The sequence below is a fragment of the Callithrix jacchus genome, chromosome 5, assembly GCF_049354715.1.
Source record: "Callithrix jacchus isolate 240 chromosome 5, calJac240_pri, whole genome shotgun sequence".
Taxonomy (NCBI): domain Eukaryota; kingdom Metazoa; phylum Chordata; class Mammalia; order Primates; family Cebidae; genus Callithrix; species Callithrix jacchus.
In genome coordinates this window covers 106847530-106870161 of record NC_133506.1, presented here as the reverse complement: position 1 = coordinate 106870161, position 22632 = coordinate 106847530, and the positions used below count along the sequence as shown (strand labels likewise).

The window sequence follows — 22632 nt, the reverse complement described above, 5'->3', positions numbered from 1 at the left end:
TCAACCTCCTGGCCTCCTGGGCTCTTGCCTCAGCCTCCCAAAGTGATAGGATTACAGGCATGAGCCTCCACACTTGGCCTCACTTCTGACTTGCCTTTTTTTGTTTTCATTTTTCCTGACCAGTCTTACTAGAGATTTGTCTGTAGCATTAGTTGTTCCATTAATTCATTATGTTGATAGTCTCTATTATTCTTTTGCTTTTCTATTTCACAAGCTTCTGCTATTATTATTACTTTCCATTTATTTTTAATTTGTACTTGTTTTTTTAAAGATCTGGCCTTAGACATTCACATCATTCTACATATTTTGTAATTACTTTTTTCATGAGTATTTTTTTCATGTCCAGGCATTTTAACTATCATTGTAATGTAAATAACTGAATAACCCGTAGTTACAGAACTGGGTCTGTATAACCTCGATTATAAGATAATGTATCTAAAAATAACTATAGCTTGTCACATGTACCATCCTAAATGTTTATAGGTATTAATTTATATGTTCCTCATAATAGCTGCATAAGGTAGTTGGGCTTATTATCCCCATTTTACAGTTGAGAAAATCAAAGCATAGTATGATTAAGTAATTTGCCCAATGTAACAGAGGCTACTAAATGCTGAGCTTCTTAACTATTATGTTCTAGTACTGTATAAGATACCATCTCCTTCTTGAGTACAGAGTTCTGTGTGTCTACTACATTTAAATTATTAACCTGATAGTTCAAAATGCCTACAGGTCTAATTTTAAATTTTTTCTGATTGCATTCCCTAAAGGTCAATTTCAATCTGCTACTAGATTTGTGAAAGCCAGTTTCTCCTTATAATTGTCATTTCTGGTTCACGCATTTCATGATTATGTAAGGTGCATTCAAGTTCATGAATATTATATCTTATTGATGAACTGTTCATTAGATAGGATCGTTCTTTATTAGTGATTTTTTCCCCTTATCCTATCTTTGTGATACTACACTTGCTATATCAGCTCTCTTTTGGTTAGAATTGACATTGTATATTTTTATCCCTTTATTTTCAATCTTTTTTCTTTTATCATTATGTTAGATGGAGTCTCGCTCTGTCACTCAAGCTGGAGTACAGTGACGCAATCTCAGCTCACTGCAACCTCCACCTCCGGGTTCAAGTGATTCTCCTGTCTCAGCCTCTCGAGTAGCTGGGACTACAGACACGTGCTACCACACCGGGCTAATTTCTGTATTTTTAGTAGAGACGGGGCTTCGCCATGTTGGCCAGGTTGGTCTCAAACTCCTGACCTCAGATGATCCATCCGCCTAGGCATCCCAAAGTGCTGGGATTATACATATGTGCCACTGTGCCCAGTCTTCTTCTTTTTTTTTTTTTTTTTCCTTAAGACAGAGTCTCACTGTATCACCTAGGCTGGAGTGCAGCAGCATGATCACGGCTCACTGCAACCTCAGCCTTTTGGGTTTAAGTAATTCTCCCATCTCAGCCTCTCAAGTAGCTGAGACCACAAGCATACACCACCATGCCCAGCTAATATTTTCAATCTTACCTTGTGGTTTAATTTCAGGCATAGCTCTTATAAGTAACATAAAGTTAGATTTTTACAATCCAATGTGATAATATCTTTTAAACATAGGCATCAGTTTACATTTACCAAGATTATCAACAAATTCCCATTTATTTTTATACTGCTTTTATTTTTTTCATTGCTTCTTTTGTTCCTTTTTTTTTTTTTTTTGAGACAGGGTCTCACTCTGTTACCCAATCTGGAGTGCTACTAGTTCACTGCAGTCTCAAACTCCTGGGCTCAAGCAATCCTCCCATCTCAGTCTCTCAAGTAGGTAGGACAACAGACATGCACCACCATGTCTGGCTAATTTTAAAAAACATTTCTGTAGAGACAGGAACACACTATGTTCCCCAGGCTGGTCTTAAATTCCTGGGTGCAAGCAATTCTGCCTCGGCTTCCTAAAGTATTGGGATTACAGGCATGAGCCACCACACCTGGCCTGTATCTATTTTAATCCCTTTGCTGTGTCTTTATGGCCAACAAATTCACCAATACTATAGCCACATTATCTCTATAAGATCAATGCTGGAGCTGGCATCAGAAAAGAAGGTCAACTTTGAGTAGTTTATTTTCCTTAACAGGAAAATGAATGAGACAGGGTCTCATTTTCTTAAGAAAACGAACACTAACTTTGTGACAAAGTAGCCACCTGTGATAAGACACCCTTATTGTGATTATTTTAAACGTCCATAAGAGCAAAACTATCTCAAAGCAGTTTTTTGCATTTTAAAGAAAGATTCTTAAGATGCATAGTCTAAATTATAGTTTTTTTCCCCTATTACTGATTCTAATTTTGTTCATGGCATTGGGGCAGACTCTTAGGTTTCAAGCAAATGGATTACAATGTTTCACAACCTTTGAGGCCTCCAGCTCTTTAATTTTGTCTTCCGCCTCTGTCAGTTTATCCTTCAAAGTTGCAATCTCCTTTTCCATAGGCATCACAACAGACCGAAGTTTCTCAGCATCCTCTTGGGCCTATGGTTAAAAAGAATTAAATGCTACGACTTATTCATTTACTGCTTTTCTAGGAAACTCTGACCCTTCCATTTGCTAAAAATTAGTACAACAAGTAACTCGACCAGGCACTATATTAACATTCACAAAACTGAATTCATGTCTAACTTTCAAATAGCGCATTACTTTGAACGTCAAGTCATAATCAAAGTTTTCCCAAATATTCCATTTAGAATTTGGGAATAAACGGGAAAATGAATTCACTATAACAAATTTGACTTCTTAATCAATTAAGAAAATACCCCATATATAAAAGAAAATACACTTAATAAATAATTTTTTTAAATGAATAATTTTTTAAACTCCTGGTTATTTTTTAAATTCCTGGGTTACTAAGTTCATGAGACAATAATTTCTTATTAATATTTAAAGGGCTGATTTTAAACACACAAAATAGAATAATGTGTTTTTTAAAATGTTAGAAAATTATGTTGCTATAAAAAGGCTTCAATCCAATTAAGCAGAGTACTTTAAATATTATTTTACTTTTACCATCTATACAAAACAAACTCAAATAATGACCCTTAAACTATCATTGTTTTCCAAAGTCCATTCTCAGAAACATGGATTAAAAGGAACAAACTTACGTAAACTAGTAAACTGGAAACTTCTTACACACACACACACACACACACACACACACACAGAGAGAGAGAGAGAGAGAGAGAGAAAGAGAAACAAAGGCAGACAAAAAGTTGGCTTTTTTCCTTCTAGAGAAACTGAAAGTTAACCTAATTCACTAAATTTAAATGAGCGCAAATTTATCCTAAGTTGTTCATGATAAGGAAAAATATCATAAATGCCCAAACGTGAGGGGGATTTTCCCCAAAAAACATCTCCCTCAAAAAACAGGGGTTCAGATTCACTTTGTTTTCAGGTCCTTACAAAGTCATCATTTATGTTATTTTGAATACTATTTGGAAAAGACAAATTAGGTTAAAATAGTCAAGGCTAGTTTAGGCTGCTTACAAAGGTCATCTGATAAGAAACAACAGGAAAAAAAAGGAGGGAGAAAGCAAAGAATTGATCACAAATCAAGCTATTTATTAATATAAGTATGACTTCACAATTCCAAGTATGGAATGTTGTCATAAATGAAAATCTTTAAAGAGCACTTTAAAAAATGACAGAAAGGTCATTAAAAACAAGAAAAATCTGAGAAACTGTCACAGCTGAGAGGAACCTGAAGAGACATGACTAAATGCAATGTGGTATCCTGGATGGGATCCTAGAACAGAAAAAAAGGACATGAGGTAAAAATGAATGCAATCTGAATACAAAAATGGACTTGAGTTAATAAAAATAAACTGATACAGGCTTATTAACTGTGACAAATGTACCATAATGATGTAAAACATTAACAACAGGGGAAACTAGGTATATGGAATTCATGGGAACTATGTACTATCTTTGCAATTTTTCAAGTAATCAAAAACAGTTCTAAAAAATGAAAATACACGTACATTTGAAGAATGAACTATGGATGAGGAACCAAAAAGGCATGACAAATTCAACTGAAAAATCAATTACTAATCACTTTATATAACGTGATTTTAAATATGTATATGCATATAAAATGATAATGTAAAAGTTCATTTAATTAAACTGCCTAAAAAGCTTTTAATATTTTCTCAATGATAAAATGTCTCACTTTACATTTAGTTGCCCTATGTTCAAGTATTATATGGTATTATGTTCATGCATATGTAGTACATAATATGTGGTACACAGAAAGCAAAGGACACTGAGAAAGAAGGAAAACTAACATCTATTCTAAAACTTTGCTTTAGACACAATCATCAAACAATGACACCCATTCAACTAATATTTAGGAGTTTGAGCACCTATCTCCTGGACACTATGCTAGGCATTTAGGATATACAAATAAAAAACAAGCACATGTACCCTGAATCAACAAAAAAAAAAAAGAGAGAGAGAGAGAGAGAGACAAAGAGAGAAATTCCTGCCTTCACAGAGCTTATATTTTAGCAAGAAAAGAAAGACAGTAAACAATAGGTGAACTCTGTGTAGTATTATAAGGAAATATGTGTGATGGAAAGAAAACACTAGAGAAGGATAAAGGAGATGAGAGCAGTGGCAGAGGGAAGTTGGCAGGTTGTGATGTTAAATGGTGGTAGGTGGTCAGGATAAACCCCATAAAGTAGTGACATTTGATCAAAAATTTGAAGAATGTGAGTTAGCCATAGATATAACTGGCGAAGGGTATCACATCATTTAGTACTGTGTTTAGGTCGGTGTCCAAATAATTACTCTCACAGAAAATATCAAAGTACTTCTATTACTTTCTATTACACAACAATATCAGTAAAGCAATTTGCATTTGAATTCAAATATTTCTACAGATGAACACATTCCTTCATACCTTTTTCATTTCATTTTCTAAATTTTCCTCCTCTTGACCTTCAGACAGCCTTCTTCTTAAATCAGCTATTTCCCTCTCTGCAGATTCTCTATACTGTGCCCACTGTGTTCGCTCCTGCTCCAGCCTAAGGTGGAACTGGTGCTCATAGTCACGAACTGTTTCTACAAAACATCACCACATATTTCACATCTAAGCATTATGAAAAAAAAATCCTGACACACTAAAATTTTTAAAGTTACATAAAAAGCTTATGCCTAATTTCTGGAAAATGTTTAATTCACTAAAAAAAAAACCAAAAGTAGTTCTAGTTCTTACTATATACAGAAATAAGGGCTTTAAATCATCACTTCTAATCTCACAATAAACCTGTGTCACATATTATTTTATGAATGAGGAAACCTTAGGAAAGATTAAATAGTGTGGTCAATGTTTCATACACAGAATGAAGCAAAACTAGAATTCAAGCTTAAGGCCAACTCCAAAATCTATGTTCTTAGACACTATACTATGGCTCCCAAGGCAAACATACATGTTGCCCCAATCCTACTACCTCAAAGTGTGAGAAAAGGGATATGTTTCTGGAATAAGTTACTAGAACCCAAGATTGTAAGCTGAGGCAAATTCTATGACTTCTTTAAAAAAATGGCTTTATCGGCCGGGAATGGTGGCTCACGCCTGTAATCCAAGCACTTTGGAGGCCAAGGGAGGCAGATCACCTGAGGTCAGCAGTTCAAGACCAGCCTGACCAACATGGTGAAACCCGGTCTTATTAAAAAAAAAAAAAAAATTAAAAATTAAAAAAATGGCTTTATCTTTAATATAATCTTATTAACAAGGCCAGGCACAGTGGCTCACATACACCTCTAATTCCAGCACTATGGGAGGCCGAGTTGGGTAGATCACTTGAGGCCAAGATTTCGAGACCAGCCTGGTTAACATAGCAAAACCCCATCTCTACCAAAGATAGAAAAATTAATTCCAGCACTTTGGGAGGCAGAGGCAGGCAGATCGCTTAAGGTCAGGAGTTTGAGACCATTTTGGTCAACATGGTGAAATCCCATCTCTACTAAAATTACAAAGATTAGCAGGCATGGTGACAGGCACCTGTAATCCCAGCTACTGAGGAGGCTGAGGCAGAAGGACAGCTTGAACACGGGAAGTAGAGGTTGCAGTAAGCCTAGATCGTGCCACTGCACACCAGCCTGAGCAACAGAGTAAGACTTTGTCTCAAAACAAAAAAAAGAAAAGAAAAATTAGCTGGGTGTGGTGGCACATGTCTGTGGTGTGAACCCAGGAGGTAGAGGTTGCATTGAGCTGAGGTCGTGCGACTGCACTCAAGCCTAGGTATTAAAAAAAAAAAAAAAAAATCTTAAAACATTATGTGACAGATCCTGCTGATTACCCATTAATTTCTACTCCTTCTTCCTTACTAGTAAGACTCCAATTTTTTTTAGGAAGTCAAACCGTACAATTTTGAAACTACATTGTCCAGTTTCCCTTGTAGTTATGAGTGACCACACACTTGGTCAACAAAGTGAAAGGGATATGGTAGAAAGTTCTAGAAAATTTCTGCTTTTCTGATGCAGACTGAAGGAGAAGCAACTATTTTTCAGCTGAGGCAAAGATGAAACTGAAAGCCATACGCTAGGGATGAAAGAACAGAAGGGATGAAGGAGTTTCAGGCACTGGTGACATCATGGAACCAATGCAACCAGGCCTAGATTATCTACCTCTGGATTTCATGTTCTGGGAGAAAAATGAACTCTTATTTTGGTAAGCCACTGTAATCAGGTTTGTTACAGGAAGCCTAGAGTAATCTCTAAGCCATAGTTACACACTCAGAAATAGGGCTAGCCTCATCTGCCTTTTTATAAGAAGCATTAAGGCACAAAATGACACACAATTGCAAAATGGTGGAAAAAGTCATCAATATTTCACATTTAGAATATTAACTAATTCCAGTAACCCAAAGATTCAGTGACAACTTACTTCATTTCAGCATCATCTTCTCAGAAATCTGGAAAGTAATTAAGCACTAGTGCCAAAAGGAGTCAGAGACTAAACTACATCTCTTCTTTTAGAGCAAAGGTCATAAGCTGGCAGCTCATAAAGCCCACCCTAGCCCATCAACCGTTCTACCCCTGAGAGTGCAGTAAAGATTTCACACACAAAGTTTTTCAAAAAAAACCTAAATCAGGCCAGGCACAGTGACTCACACCTGTAATCCCAGCACTTTGGGAGGGTAAGACGGGTGGATCACCTGAGGTCAGGAGTTCAACTCCAGCCTGACCAACATGGCAAAACCCCGTCTCTACTAAAATCACAAAATTAGCTAGGCTAATTTTGTGCATGGTTGTAATCCCAGCTATTCAGGAGGCTGAAGCAGGAGAATCACTTGGACTTGGGAGGCAGAGGTTGCAGTGAGCCAAGATCGTGCCACTGCAGTCCAGCCTGGGCAACAGAGCAAGACTCCATCTCCAAAAAAAATCTAAACCACATGGCCAGACTACATTGGAAGGGCAATAACTAGCTGAAGCTCATCAATGTAAACAGTTACTTTACCCTTTGCATGGCAGCTCTCTCATCCAGCACATTCCCTGTGCCCATACAGTTTTATTCATTGACATTACTAGCCTATCTCTTAAAAGAAATAGACTTTTAAGCCTCACAATGAACTCTAGTCCTCAATGCATTACCTCTATAACATTTCTATTACAACTCTCCATTATTAAATTAGTTAGATATGATTGATATATCCATTTATAGTATCAGTGACTTCCCTTTCATCTGAAAGTAAATCTTGATGATGACAGTACATACAACCACAAATGAAACTCTGGATATATTTTAAGATTCTCTGAATCAGGTTACCTTAGAAAATCATAAACTTTATCTTTTTTGTCTTTACCTTTCATAACAGCCTGAAGTGAAGCAACTTCTTCTCTCCACTGTCTTTTCACTTCATCTATAGCTTCTTGCTTGGTGTTCTCAGAGACTGTGGCAATCGCCTTAATATTCTCCATCTCTGCTTGAGCTTCCCACAGCTGGGTTCGAAGGTGTCCCAAATCATCTTGTGCAGCCTGTAATACTGCATTTTGCCTCTTCAGATCCTCTGGAGAGAAAAGTAAAACGCATTCAATTAATGAGGGGTTCACTTTGATCAGACTGGCATTCTAATAAAGAAATAAGGTATTAAATTTTAAAATATAAACAAAACAACCCCTTTTAATAGAGGTGAGATTTAAGGTATGCTGGGTATCACAAGATATTACTATCTATCTAATGATTCAGTGGGTAAGGTCATGGTTTTAGAGCTCAATTTATGCATTTCTATCTGCTGACTAAATGAACTGTGTCATGTTATTTAATCTCTCTGGTCTAAGTTTCCACATCTGCAAAATGAAGTTAAAAACAGCTACCTTACAAGGTTGTTGTAATGATAATTTACTGGAAATGCTAATTAATACAGTACCTTCCACAAATATTCAAGAAATATTTAATAAAAGAGAAAAGCAAACCAGAGCACATGGCAGTTACTAGACCTATGTTCTTTAAAGTTAGCATTAATTTCTCACCTCCCTCTTACCATATCTTAAAAACTAAGTTGATGTAATGTGTCTACTACAAGATTGAAGCCTAGGTAGAACGTAGGTTTGGCCAAACTGACTTCAAAAAAAAAGATGAACCTATTAACGGTACATAGAGATGTGTACCTGTTTTCCCATACCCTTAACCACAGTCACTATTTCCCATCTTTTAAAAATTCTTGTAAATATCATGGGTAGAAAATGGTCATCTTAATCTACATTTTCCCTGTTAGTAAGGAGTTTGAGCATCTTTTCACATATTAGTGACTCATTTCCTCTTTGGTGATATTCTTTACATTTGCCTCTAACAAATAATTTTCCTTCTGATCTGCAACAGCATTTTAAATAGTCTGGATATTAAATCTGTTTTCTCTTACAAAAGTTCTCCCAGTCTGTTGCTGTGCTTCTTTTTTCTTTGTGTGTGTGTGTGTGTGTGTGTGTTTCTTTTTTCTAAGAGATAGGGTCTCAACTGTCACCCAGGCTGGAGTAGTGATGCAATCATAGATCATTATAACCTCAAATTCCTCAACCGATCTCCCACTCAGCCTCCTGAGTAACTAGGACCGCAGGCACACACAATCACACCTGACTAATTTTTGAAATTTCTTTTTTTCTTTTTTTTTTCCTTTTTTTTTTTTTTTTTAAGACAGAGTTCACACTTATTGCCCAGGATGGAGTACAATGGCACGATCTGGGCTTACCACAACCTCCACCATCCAGGTTCAAGTAATTCACCTGCCTCAGCCTCCCAAGAAGCTAGGATTACAGGCATGTGCCACCATGCCTGACTGTGTTTTTAATAGAGAGAGAGTTTCTTCATGTTGGTCAGGCAGGTCTCAAACTCCCGACCTCAGGTGATTCGCCCACCTCTGCCTCCCAAACTGCACCCAGCCACTAAAATTTCTTGTAGAGACAAGTTTCACTATGCTACCCAGGCTGGTCTTGGCCTCCTGGGCTGAAATGATCCTCCCACCTCAGCCTCCCAAAGTACGTTTTAGCATCTGAAGTTGTAACATATTTATGAAGAAAAATTGTTGAGCTCTATAAAATCATCAATTTCCTTTCCAAAACACAATAACTAAGCCAAACTGACCATGAAAATAAACCAACTTAAGATCTAACTTCACCACTCACCAGCTCTATCACAAGACTCTCAAGCCTCAGTTTCCTCATGAGGATACTGGCAATATGTTCCTGCACAAATTTCTAACTATTTATAAAAATCCAGTAGTAAAAGAACTTTTAAAAGTTATGAAACATTGTAATCAATCACAGGAGTTAATGATTTGGTAGTCTAAGTCATAGAGGAAAATACCTAGTCTTGCTAAGTTGTTTGAAATCTTTACTCTCTCAACATCAGTTTCCCATCACCATTAAAATATTTTCAATCTCTAGCCAAAGCCAGTTTTAAGAACATTAATTACAAAAAGTAATTGTCTAAAGTCTCTTAAAGACAGATACCTAGAAAGTCATGGTAGGCATGCAACTAGGACTGACCCAGAAAGATATACACACATCAAACCACAAAGGAAAAGTGTATGTATGTCAACTCTATATTCTGAATGTTAAACTGCTTCATAAAATGTGGAAAAAAAAGAAAAAGCATTATTTTCTGGGATATTTTATTCATTTTTGGGTACTACAATTTTTTTATTTTTATTTTTGAGATGGAGTCTTGCTCTGTTGCCCAGGCTAGAGTGCAGTGGCGCTATCCTAGCTCACTGCAACCTCTGCCTTTTGGGTTCAAGCGATTCTCCTGCCTCAGCCTCCTGAGGAGCTGGGATTACAGGGGCACACCACCATGCCCAGTCAATTTTTCTATGTTTTTTATTAGAGACAGGGTTTCACCATGTAAGCTAAGGCTGGTCTCAAACTCCTGAACTTGTGAGCAAACTCCTGAACTTTGCTCACCTCAGCCTCCCAAAGTGCTGGTATTACAGGCATGAGCCACCATACCCAACCTGGGTACAATTTTATCAAGGTGCAAGTTTATATATTTAACACATCCTCATGCTAATTACCTGAGTACTTCTGATTTGTTGGGGATTGCTGGAGCTATTCACTACCATGCTGTAATTATGAACAAAAAAACTGTAAATACCAAACCCAAATATCAATTTTTGGCAAGTAAAAGTGAAATAGCCTGGAGAAAGACTTAGTCAACATTAACTTTATTTATATATATAGGAATATATACTATATATGAATGTTATATTTATATATAAATACAAAAAAAAAGGAGACAAACAAGTTTAAAATAAAGTTAGAAAATCTTAATTTTTTTTGTAGAACATTATGTTTGCCAATAGTAGGAGTTCTAACATTCATTTATTGCTTTTACTGCTGTATACGGAATGATAAAAATTTTCAAACATACTCAGAAGTTGAGGGTATACTACAATCCTTTACATAGCTTTACCAAGTTTCAACAGGTATCAAGATTTTGCCATGCTTATTTATTTACTTATTTATTGAGACAGAGTCTCGCTCTGTTGCCCAAGCTGGAGTGCAGTGGCGAGATCTTGGCTCATTGCAACCTCCACCTCCTGTGTTCAAGCAATTCTCCTGCCTCAGCCTTCTGAATAGCTGGGATTACAGGTGCATGCCACCACACCCAGATAATTTTTGTATTTTTAGTAGAGATGGGGTTTCACCTTGTTGGCCAGGCTTGTCTTAAACTCCTGACCTCAGGTGATCCACCTGCCTCAGTCTCCCAAAGTGCTAGGATTACAGGCATGAGCTGCCACACCTAGCCTGTCATGCTTATTTAAACTATCCTTATTCTTTCCTGTAGTATTTTAAAGTAAGCCCCAGAAATATTACATTATCTAATCTACTGTACACATGCAGCCCTAAAAATATATTTTCTTATATAAACAACTGCCACCATCACATAATACAAAATTAACAACTTCCTGATATCTAATACCTAACCTCTGGTAAAACTTCTGCAAGTGACCAAAAAAAAAAAAATCTTTCTGACTATTTAAATTAAGAACAAAACAAGATTCAAGTACTTCATTTGGTTATACCAGTGTTTGTTTTTTTAAGACAGTGTCTCACTCTGTTGCCCAGACTGGAGTGCAGCAGCATGACCTCAGCTCACTGCCATCTCTGCCTCCCAGGCTAAAGTGATCCTCTCACCTCAGCCTCCAAAGCAGCTGGGACTACAGGCATGCGCCAATACACCCAGCTAATTTTTGTATTTTCTATAGAGAGGGATTTTGTCATGTTGCCCAGGCTGGTCTCCAACTCCTAGGCTCAAGTGATCTGCCTGCCTCATGCCTCAGCCTCCCAAAGTGCTGGGATTATAGGCATGAGCCACTATGCCTAGCCTATATACTAACGCTATAAAGCATTATAAACTATTTCAAGCATAGAAACAATATAAAAAATTCTGGGGGGCAGAGAGAAAAAATTCTATCATGGACATCTATTTCCCATCACCTAGATCCATCAATTTTCAATATTTTGCTCTATCTCCCTCCATTTCTTTTTAACTTCAGGAAACAAAACATCACAAATACACTACATTCCTCTGAGGTAACAACTGTCAAGAATTTGGGTTTAGCATTACAGTGTATATATGTTACACCTTTACTTATATTGCAGGTTTTAAAACCTTAATGTTCTTTTGCAGTTACTTCTTAGCCCTCAACATTGTTGTTAACTATGTCACTTATTAATTAGAATATCACAGTCTCACATCACATATTGTGCTGACAGGTATTCAGGTGTGAAACAGAAACCTGCTTTATCTATATAGGCACTCTGTTCCACGCCCACTGCCCCAGTCTTTTCCCATTTTGATAATGCCATCTTTGTCATATTTCAAATTTGCACATTTGTGAGGGTCTGATTTTGGAAACTCTGTTCTATAAAAATGTTCTATTTTCATGCCAATACTTTATACACTGTCTAAGCTAACACAGCTTTATACTGTTTTGCTTAGTCTATTTTTAAATGTTTACATAAGAGTTTAACGTGATCGCACGATTGTGACGCGCGCCGCGGCTGGCGGGGCCCTCAAGATGGCAGCAGGCGCCCGGAGCGGCTCAGCCGGGAGTGGCTGCCGCAGCACCAGGAATCGAGGATGGTAACATGACCCAGAGGAAGAAAAAGAAACGGGCCGCGAACCGTGGTATCATGCTGGCCAAGAAGATGATCGTTAAGGGCGGAGGCACGCCTCAAGGAATAGGTTCTCCTAGTGTTTATCATGCAGTTATCGTCATCTTTTTGGAGTTTTTTTGCTTGGGGACTGTTAACAGCACCCACTTTGGTGGTATTACATGAAACCTTCCCTAAACATACATTTCTGATGAATGGCTTAATTCAAGGAGTGAAGGGTTTGTTGTCATTCCTCAGTGCCCCGCTTATTGGTGCTCTTTCTGATGTTTGGGGCCGAAAATCCTTCTTGCTGCTAACAGTATTTTTCACATGTGCCCCAATTCCTTTCATGAAGATCAGCCCATGGTGGTACTTTGCTGTTATCTTTGTTTCTGGGGTTTTTGCAGTGACTTTCTCTGTGGTATTTGCATACGTAGCAGATATAACCCAGGAGCATGAAAGAAGTATGGCTTATGGACTGGTTTCAGCAACATTTGCTGCAAGTTTAGTCACCGTCCTGCAATTGGAGCTTACCTTGGACAAGTGTATGGGGACAGCTTGGTGGTAGTCTTAGCTACAGCAATAGCTTTGATGGATATCTGTTTTATCCTTGTTGCTGTGGCAGAGCCGGTGCCTGAGAAAAGGCGGCCAGCATCCTGGGGAGTCCCCATTTCCTGGGAACAAGCTGACCCTTTTGCCTCCTTAAAAAAAGTGGGCCGAAATTCCAAAGTGCTGCTGATCTGCATTACGGTGTTTCTCTCTTACCTACCAGGAGGCAGGCCAATATTCCAGCTTTCTTTTATACCTCAGACAGATAGTGAAATTTTCTCCAGAAAGTGTTGCAGCATTTATAACAGTCCTTGGCATTCTTTCCATTATTGCACAGACCATAGTTTTCAGTTTACTTATGAGGTCAATTGGAAATAAGAACACCATTTTACTGGGTCTAGGATTTCAAATATTACAATTGGCATGGCATGGCTTTGGTTCAGAACCTTGGATGATGTGGGCTGGTGGGGCAGTAGCAGCCATGTCTAGCATCACCTTTCCAGCTGTCAGTGCACTTGTTTTACAAACTGCTGATGCTGATCAACAGGGTGTCGTTCAAGGAATGATAACAGGAATTCGAGGATTATGCAATGGTCTGGGACCTGCCCTCTATGGATTCATTTTCTACATATTCCATGTGGAACTTAAAGAACTGCCAATAACAGGAACAGACTTGGGAACAAACACAAGCCCTCAGCACCATTTTGAACAGAAGAATTCCATCATCCCTGGCCCTCCCTTCCTGTTTGGAGCCTGTTCAGTACTGCTGGCTCTGCTTGTTGCCTTGTTTATTCCAGAACATACCAATTTAAGCTTAAGGTCCAGCAGTTGGAGAAAGCACTGTTGCAGTCACAGCCATCCTCATAGTACACAAGCGCCAGAAGAGGCCAAAGAACCTTACTCCAGGACACAAATGTGTGACGTCCGAAATCAGGAAGATTTTTCTACCAGCACCCAGGTCTTAAGTTTTCACCTCTAGTTCTGGATGTACATTCCACTTCCATCCACCAGTATACTTTAAGATTGTCTGAAGAAATGTGGCCAGGCACAGTGGCTCACGCCTGTAATCCCAGCACTTTGGGAGGCCGAAGCGGGTGGATCACGAGGTCAAGAGATCGAGACCATCCTGGTCAACATGGTGAAACCCCTGTCTCTACTAAAAATACAAAAAATTAGCTGGGCACGGTGGCGTGTGCCTGTAATCCCAGCTACTCAAGAGGCTGAGGCAGGAGAACTGCCTGAACCCAGGAGGCGGAGGGTGCAGTAAGCTGAGATCGCACCATTGCACTCCAGCCTGGGTAACAAAAGTGAAACTCCGTCTCAAAAAAAAAGAAAAAAAAAAGAGATGTATCTGCATGAACTCCATGGGAACTAAAGGAAGTGGGAACTTAAATAACCAGACAGTTTTCCAAAGATTTTACAATTTCTTTTGAAAAGAAACCTTTGGTTTATTAGCACCAATTTCTTGCCACTAAGCTGTTTGTTTTATTATACATCCTTTAATTAAAAGCTATATATGTAACTTCTTAGATAATAGCAAATGTCTCTGCTACCATTTCCTTAAGGTGTTGAGCTTTAACTCTATGCGAACTCAGTGAGACAGAGTAGGTAGTATGGTTGTGGACCTATTTGTTTTAACATGGTAAAATTTTGAGTCAGATTTTAATATTGTAAAATCTTGGGTCAAATAATTCAAAGCCTTAATGCAGATGCAGTAAAACAAAGAAATAGTAAATGAATTGTTTGCATTAAAAAAAAAAAAAACTCAAGATAACTGTACTAAATCTGAATCATGTTTCAAGCTTGTTTGCAGTACTTTTAAACATTATTCACTACTGTTTTGGAAGTGAGAAAGTATCAGCCATTTAGAATTTAAATTGGGGTGTTCAGAGCCTGTAAATCTAAATGCTGCCTCAAATTTGTTCCCCAGCTACTTCTTATACCACTATTCTTTTAATGTTTGCATAATCATAAGCACCTCAACACTTGAATACATAATCTGAAAATTATATAGTAAAGCTGATAGCCTTGAAAAACTAAATGTGATAGCTATATGTAGATAAATATATATAGTGGCCTTTCAGGACTGTCACAGTAACACTTTATTTACAGAGCTAATGTTTGTCCTAAATTTTCAGGACCCTAGAGGAGAGCTTTATACAATTACTGATGTGAATTTCTCTAAAGTGTATATTTTTATGTCCAGTTATATTACTTAAAATAGTGTTACTTTGTAAAAATTGTACCTAAAGTACTATATAGTTTAAAAAGAAAAAGTTTAACAAAAAGGCCATGATCATCTTAAGTGGGGAAATGTGCCCTATCAGATATCAAAAATTATTATAAATTTCATGTATGCACCAGCCAGCAACAGTAACCATACAAATCATCCCTAATCCATCTGTATGTACTCCGAATATATTTTTGAGACAAATCTTAGACATATAGTCATATGCAAAATAATGACGTTTTAGTCAACAAAAAAACCTATCTGACAATGGTCACATGAGAGTACAGGGGCTGAAACATTCCTATTGCCTAGTGATATCTAGCCATGGTAACGTCATAGTGCCACACATCTTGTCTATGAGTAGCTATGTTCGTTGTTTTTTGAGACAGAGTCTCGCTCTGTCACCAGGCTGGAGTGCAGTGGCACAATCTTGGCTCATTGCAACCTCCAACTCCCAAGTTCAAGCAATTCTCCTGCCTCAACCTCCCGAGTAGCTGGGATTACAGGTGGATACCACCACATCGGACTAATTTTTTTTGGTAAAGACAGGGTTTCGCCATGTTGCCCAGGCTGGTCTTGAGCTCCTGACCTCAGGTGATCCGACCACCTCAGCCTCCCAAAGCGCTGGGATTACAGCCATGAGCCACTGCACCCAGCCTGTTTAGTTATGTTTAATACAAAAATACCACTATTATAACTGCTTACAGTATTCAGTAATGTGCTGTACAGCTTTTCAGTTTAGTAACAACAGGCTATACCAACTAGGTTTTTGTCAATACAGTCCATGATGTTCACACAAGGATAAAATCACCAAATAAGCACTTCTGAGAGTGTATCATCATCACTATAACTTTTTTTTTTTTTTTTTTTTGAGATGGAGTCTTGCTCCATCACCCAGCCTGAAGTGCAGTGGTGCAATCTCCACTCACTGCAACCTCCGCCTCCCGGATTCAAGCAATTCTTCTGCCTCAGCCTCCCAAGTAGCTGGGACTACAGGCACATGCCACCACACCCATCTCATTTTTTCTGTTTTCACCATATTGGCCAGGCAGATCTCAAACTCGTGACCCTTGTGATCTGCCTGCCTCAGCTTCCCAAAGTGCTGGGATTACAGGCATAAGCCACTGCACCCAGCCATAACTGTATTTTCTTATTTTTTAAACTTATTATTTAGCAGTTTTAGGCTTTCAGCAAAACTGAGCAGAAAATACAGAGGTTTCTCATATACACCACACCCCTCTACAGCCACACTCCTCTACTAGAGGTACCCTCACCAGAGTGGCACATTTGATATAACTAATGAATCTACACTGGTACATTATCACCACCCACTTAGTTTACATTAGGGCTTCCACTTAATGTGGTGCATTCTGTGGGTTTTAACAAATGTATAATGACATGTTTCCACCACTGTAATATCATATAAAATAGTTTCACTGCTCTAAAAATTCTCTCTTATCCCCTCTTCCTCCTACCCCTGGCAACCACTGACTTTTTTTTTTGTCGCCATAGTTTTGCCTCTTCCAGAATGTCGTATGCTTGGAATCAAACTGTATGGCCTTTTCAAATTGCCTTCTTTCACTTATTAGTATGCATTAACATTCCTCCATGTCTGTTCATGACTTAATAGCTCATTTCTTTTTAGTATGGAATCACACTCCATTGTATTCCATTAATGTACTGAAGGACATCTCGCACGGTTCCAAGTTGTGAAAATTATGAATAAAACTGTTATAAATATATTTCTGCAAGTTTTGGGACAAAGCTTCTCAAGTCATTTAATTACATACCAAGGAACATGGCTGCTGATTCAAAAGATAAGAGTATGCTTAGTTTTGTAAGAAAGCACCAAACTATATCCCAAAGTGGCTACGTCATTTTGCATTCCCACCGGCAATGAATGTTGTTGTTGCTCCACATCCCCACCAGCATGTTTTGGTATTGGCAGTATTTTGGATTTGGGACATTCTAATAGTCTAATAATCTTTTCATATACTTAATTGCCATCTGTATATATTCTTTAGGGTGGTGTTTAGGTCTTTTGCTCATTTTCTTACTGTTGCATTTTATTTTTATTCATGTATAATAGATGTACATAGTGCAAAGTACAGGTGATAATATATTAATGTAAGTTGTAAAGATCAAACCGGTGTAGTTGGAGTATCACCCTAAATATTTTTTCTTTCATCACCATGGACACCAGGGGTTGTCTTTTACTTACACTAGAACCATTCGAATTCTTCTATTTTGAAATCTACAATGGACTCCTGAAAACAAGAGTCATCCTATTAGTCTATTTAACACTAGATCTTATTTCTTCTGCCAAAGCATATATTCATAATTCATACCCATTAATCAACTTCTCTTCATCTCCCCCACCCCAACTCTTCCTCATCTTCTCATTCATGAGATTTTTTTTTTTTTTAGACAGAGTCTTGCTCTGTTGCCAGGCTGAAGTGCAGTAGCATGGTCTTGGCTTACTGCAACCTCTGCCTCCTGGGTTCAAGCGATTCTCCTGCCTCAGGAAGTAGCTAGGATTACAGGCTTACGCCACCATGCCCAACTAACTTTTTTTTTTTTTGGTATTTTTAGAGAAGGGGTTTCACCATGTTGACCAGGATGGTTTCAATCTCCTGACTTTGTGATCCGCCCACCACAGCGTCCCACAGTGCTGGGATTACAGGCATGAGCCATCACGCCTAGCCAAGATCCACTTTTTCAGCTTCTACAAGTGAGAACATGTGATACTTGTCTTTCTGTACTTGGCTTGTTCCATTTAACATAATGACTTCTAGTTCCATCCATGTTGCTGCAAATGATAGGATTTCATTCTTTCTTAAGGCTGAATCATATTCTGTTGAGTATGTATACATTTTCTTTATCCATTCATCCATTAATGGGAACATAGATAACTCTATAGTTTGGTATCGTCAATAATGCTGCAATAAACACAGAAGTGCAGATGTCTTTTTGATATATTCATTTCCTTTTACTTTCTTTTGAGACAGTCTCACTCTGTCCAGGCTGGAGTGCAGCGGCATGATCTCAGCTCAACTTCAACTTCCGCCTCCCAAGGTCAAGTGATTCTCCTGCCTCAGACTCCCAAGTAGCTAAGATTACAGGCACGTACCACCATGCCTGGCTAACTTGTTTTTAGTAGAGACAGGGTTTTGCCATGTTGCCAAGGCTTGACTCAACTTCTGAGCTCAGGCAATCCACCTGCCTCGGCTTCCCAAAGTGCTAGGATTATAAGACTGAGCCACCGCACCTGGCAATTTCCTTTCTTTTGGCTATATACCCAACAGTGGAATTGCCGGATCACATAGCAACTCAGCTTTTAGTTTTTTGAGGAACCTCCATACTATTCTCCACAGTGGTTATACTAATTTACATTCCCACCAGCAGTGAATGAACCCGTTTGATAAAAGCCATTTTGAATGCAGTGACATGATATCCCATTGTAGTTTTGCTTCACATTTCTCTGATGATTAGTGATCTTCAGCATCTTTTCACAGCCCTCTTGGCCATTTGTCTTTTGAAAAATGCCTATTCAAATCTTTTGCTTGTGTTTAAATAAGATTTGCTTTTTTGCTACTGACTTCTTCATATATTGTAATTATTAATCCCTTATGAGACAGGCAGTTTGCAAATATTTTCTCCCATTCTGTGGCTCTTCACTTTGTTGATCATTTCCTTTATTGTACAGAGGCTTCTTAGCTTGATGTAATCCCATTTGTCTATTTTTGCCAATGCTTTTGAGGTCTTACACACACACAGATCTTTGCCCAGACCAATGTATTTCCCGAAAGTTTCCCTCTAGTGGTTTCAGTTTCAGGTCTTAGATTTAAGTCCTTAATCTATTTTGATTGTTGGGTATGGACAGAGATGTGGCCTAATTTCATTCTTCTGAAAATGGTTACCCAATCTTCCTACCACCATTTATTGAAGAGACTGTCCTTTCCTCACTGAATGTTCTTGGTGCCTTTGTTGCAGATGAGTTGACTGCAAATGCATGGATTTACTTCTGGGTGCTCTATTCTGTTCCATTAGTCTATGTGGAAGGTTTTAGGCCAGTGCCATGCTGACTGGGTCCTATAGCTTTGTAGTAAATTTTGATTGTCACATAGTGTGATGCCTCCAACTTTGTTATTTTTGCTAATATTGCTATGGCTCTTCAGGGTCTTTCATGGTTCCATATAAATTGTAAGATTTCTTTTTCTGTTTCTGTGAAGAATACCATTAGTATTTTGATAAGGGATCATATTGAATCTGTAAATTGCTTTGGATGGTACTATCATTTCAACAATATTAATTCTCCTAAATCCAGACCATGGAATATCTTTCCATTTGTGTGTGTGTGTCCTCTTCAATTTCTTTCATCAGTGTTCTACAGATCTTTCTACATGGCTTTCTATAAAGATCTTTCACTTCTTTGGTTAAATTGATGCACAGACAGGCTCGTGTGTGTGTGTGTGTTGTAGCCATTATAAATGAGATTGCTTTTCTTTTTCAGTTTGTTCACTGGTGTATACTAATGGTAATAATTTTTGTGTATTGATTTTCTGCCCTGTGACTTTACTGCATTTACCAGTTTTAACCTTTTTTTTTTTTTTTTTTGCAGTGTCTTTAAGTTTTTCTAAGTATAAGATTGTGTCATCTTAAATTTAACTTCATGCTCTCTGATTTGGATGCCCTTTATTTCTCTTGCCTAATTGCTCTGGCCACAATTTCCAGTATTACATTAAATAAAACTGGCTAACGTGGGCGTCCTTATCTTGTTCCAGATCTCAAAGGAAAGGCTTTCAACTCTTCCCTCTCCATCCAATATGATGTTAGTTGTGGGTTTGTCATGGATGGCCTTTTTTGAGTTATGTTCCTTCTACAAACAATTTGAGGAGGATTTATATCATAAAGAGATGTTGGTTTCTTTGGAGTTTAAAAATAAAAATAGAACAAAAAACAGAAAAAGAAACAAATAGAAAAGAAAGGAGAGAGAGCAAGAAAGAAAAAGAGAGAGAGAAAGAGAGTTTTGCTCTTGTTGCCCAGGCTGGAGTGCAATGGCATGATCTCAGCTCATTGCAACCTCTGCCACCCGGGTTCAAGCAATCCAACTGCCTCAGCCTCCAGAGTAGCTGGGATTATAGGCATGTACCACCATGCCCAGCTTATTTTTTATTTTTAGTAGAGATAGGGTTTCTTCCATGTTGATCAGGCTGGTCTCAAACTCCCAACCTCAGGTAATCTACCCACTTTGGCCTCCCAAAGTGCTGGGATTACAGGCATGAACCACCACACTAGACCAAGATGTCAGTTTTTACCCAATGCGTCTGCAGCATCTATTTAAATAACCAAACAGTTGTTGTTTGAGACAGAGTCTCACTCTGCCGCCCAGGCTGGAGTGCAGTGGCATGATCTCAGCTCACTGCAACCTCTACCTTCCAGGTTCAAGCAATTCTCATGCCTCAGCCTCCCAAGTAGCTGGGATTACAGGTGTGCACCACCATTCCCAGCTAATTTTTTGCATTTTTTGTAAAGACGGGGTTTCACGGTGTTGGCTAGGCTGATTGTGAACTCCTGGCCTCAAGTCATCCACGAGCATCAGCCTCCCAAAGTACTGGGATTATAGGTGTGAGCCACCACACCTGACCAACCATATGGCTTTTGTTCTTGGTTATGTTAATATGATATATCCCATTCATTTATTATTGAAGCATCCTTACATCCTCAGGAGGAATCCACTTGATCATGGTGACTGATCTTCTTAATATGTTGTTGAATTCAGTTTGCAAATATTTTTTCAAGGATTTCAGTATCTAGTGTGTAGTTTAATTCTGATGTCTCTTTGATTTGCTGCCTGGATAATCTGTCCATTACTAAGAGGGGAGTGATAAAGTCTTCTTCCTATTGCACTGCAGTCTCTCTCACCCTTTAGACTGGTTATTTTATATGTACTTGAAAGTACCAGTGTTAGGTGCATACTTATAATTGTTCTCTTGCTGAACTGACCTCTTTATTACTATATGACCTTTTTTTTGGCCTCTTTTTACAGTCAGGTTTTTTTTTTTTTTTTTGAGACAGTCTCACTGTCACCCAGACTTGGCGTGCAGAATGGCACAATTATAGCTTACTGCAACCTCAAACTTCTGGGCTCAAGGAATTCTCCCACCTCAACCTCCCAAGTACCTGAGATTACAAGCATGTATAACCATGCCTGGCTTTTTCCTTTAGACAGAGTTTCACTTTTGTTGCCCAGGCTGGAGTGCAATGGTGCGACCTCTGCCTCCTGGGTTCAAGCGATTCTCCTGCCTCAGCCTCCCAAGTATCTGGGATTACAGGCATCTGCCACCATTCCTAATTTTTTTATTTCTAGTAGAGAAGGGGTTTCACCATGTTGGCCAGGCTGGACTTTAACTCTTGACCTCAGGTGATCCACCCACCTCGGCCTCCCAAAGTGTTGGGTTTATAGGTGTGAGCCACTACACAGGGCCTCCTGGCTGATTTTTAAATTCTAAATTTTAAATTTTGTTTGAGAGACAGGATTGCTCATGCTACTCACAAACACCTGGCTTCAGGTAATCTTCCCACCTAGGCCTCCCAAAGCAATGAGATTAGAGGTATGAGTCACTGCACCTAGCTCTTAAGTCTTAGATTTGTAGTCTATTTTAATCTGACATAGGTATAGTTACTCCAATTTTGTTTGTTTCCAGTTGCATAAAATCTTTTTATGGCTCTTCACTTTCATTTTATATTTATCTTTACAGGTAAAGTGGGTTTCTTTTTTGGGTTATTTTTTTGAGACAAGGTCATACTCTGCTACCCAGGCTGGAGTACAGTGGTACTAATATGACTCACTGCAGTCTCAACCTCTCAGGCTCAAGCAATCCTCCTGCCTCAGCCTCCTGTGGAGCTGGAACCACAGGCACATGCCAGCATGAGCAGCTAATTTTTGCTTTGAGACACACCCAGGCTGGTGAGTCAGTCTCACCAGCCTTGACTTCCTGGGCTTAAGTGATCCTCTCACCTCAGGCTCCCAAGTAGCTGGGACTACAGGCACATGCCACCACATCTGGCTTTTTGTATTTTTTAGTACAGTTGGGGTCTCACTATGTTGCCCAGGCTGGGCTCAAGCATTCCTCCCACCTTGCCCTCCCAAAGAGCTAGAATTACAGATGCGAACAATACACTTGGCCAGTTTTATTTTTTGTAGAGCCAGGGTC

The 22632-nt window shown here is 38.6% G+C and overlaps 1 protein-coding gene and 1 pseudogene across 4 annotated transcripts in view; one reads left to right on the top strand and one right to left on the bottom strand.

Annotated features, from left to right (window-relative positions):
* RABEP1 (rabaptin, RAB GTPase binding effector protein 1) overlaps positions 1-22632 on the bottom strand; it is a 126430-nt gene that overhangs the window by 46935 nt on the left and 56863 nt on the right. For all 4 annotated transcript variants that reach the window (XM_035301082.3, XM_035301083.3, XM_035301084.3 and 1 more), the window contains 3 exons: positions 7851-8054; positions 4943-5103; positions 2401-2520 (listed from right to left, as the gene is read on the bottom strand). In XM_035301082.3, coding sequence (XP_035156973.1) covers positions 2401-2520; positions 4943-5103; positions 7851-8054 — 485 coding nt within the window. The remainder of the gene's footprint in view (positions 1-2400; positions 2521-4942; positions 5104-7850; positions 8055-22632) is intronic.
* Positions 12540-14247, top strand: LOC100397986 (hippocampus abundant transcript 1 protein pseudogene; annotated as a pseudogene).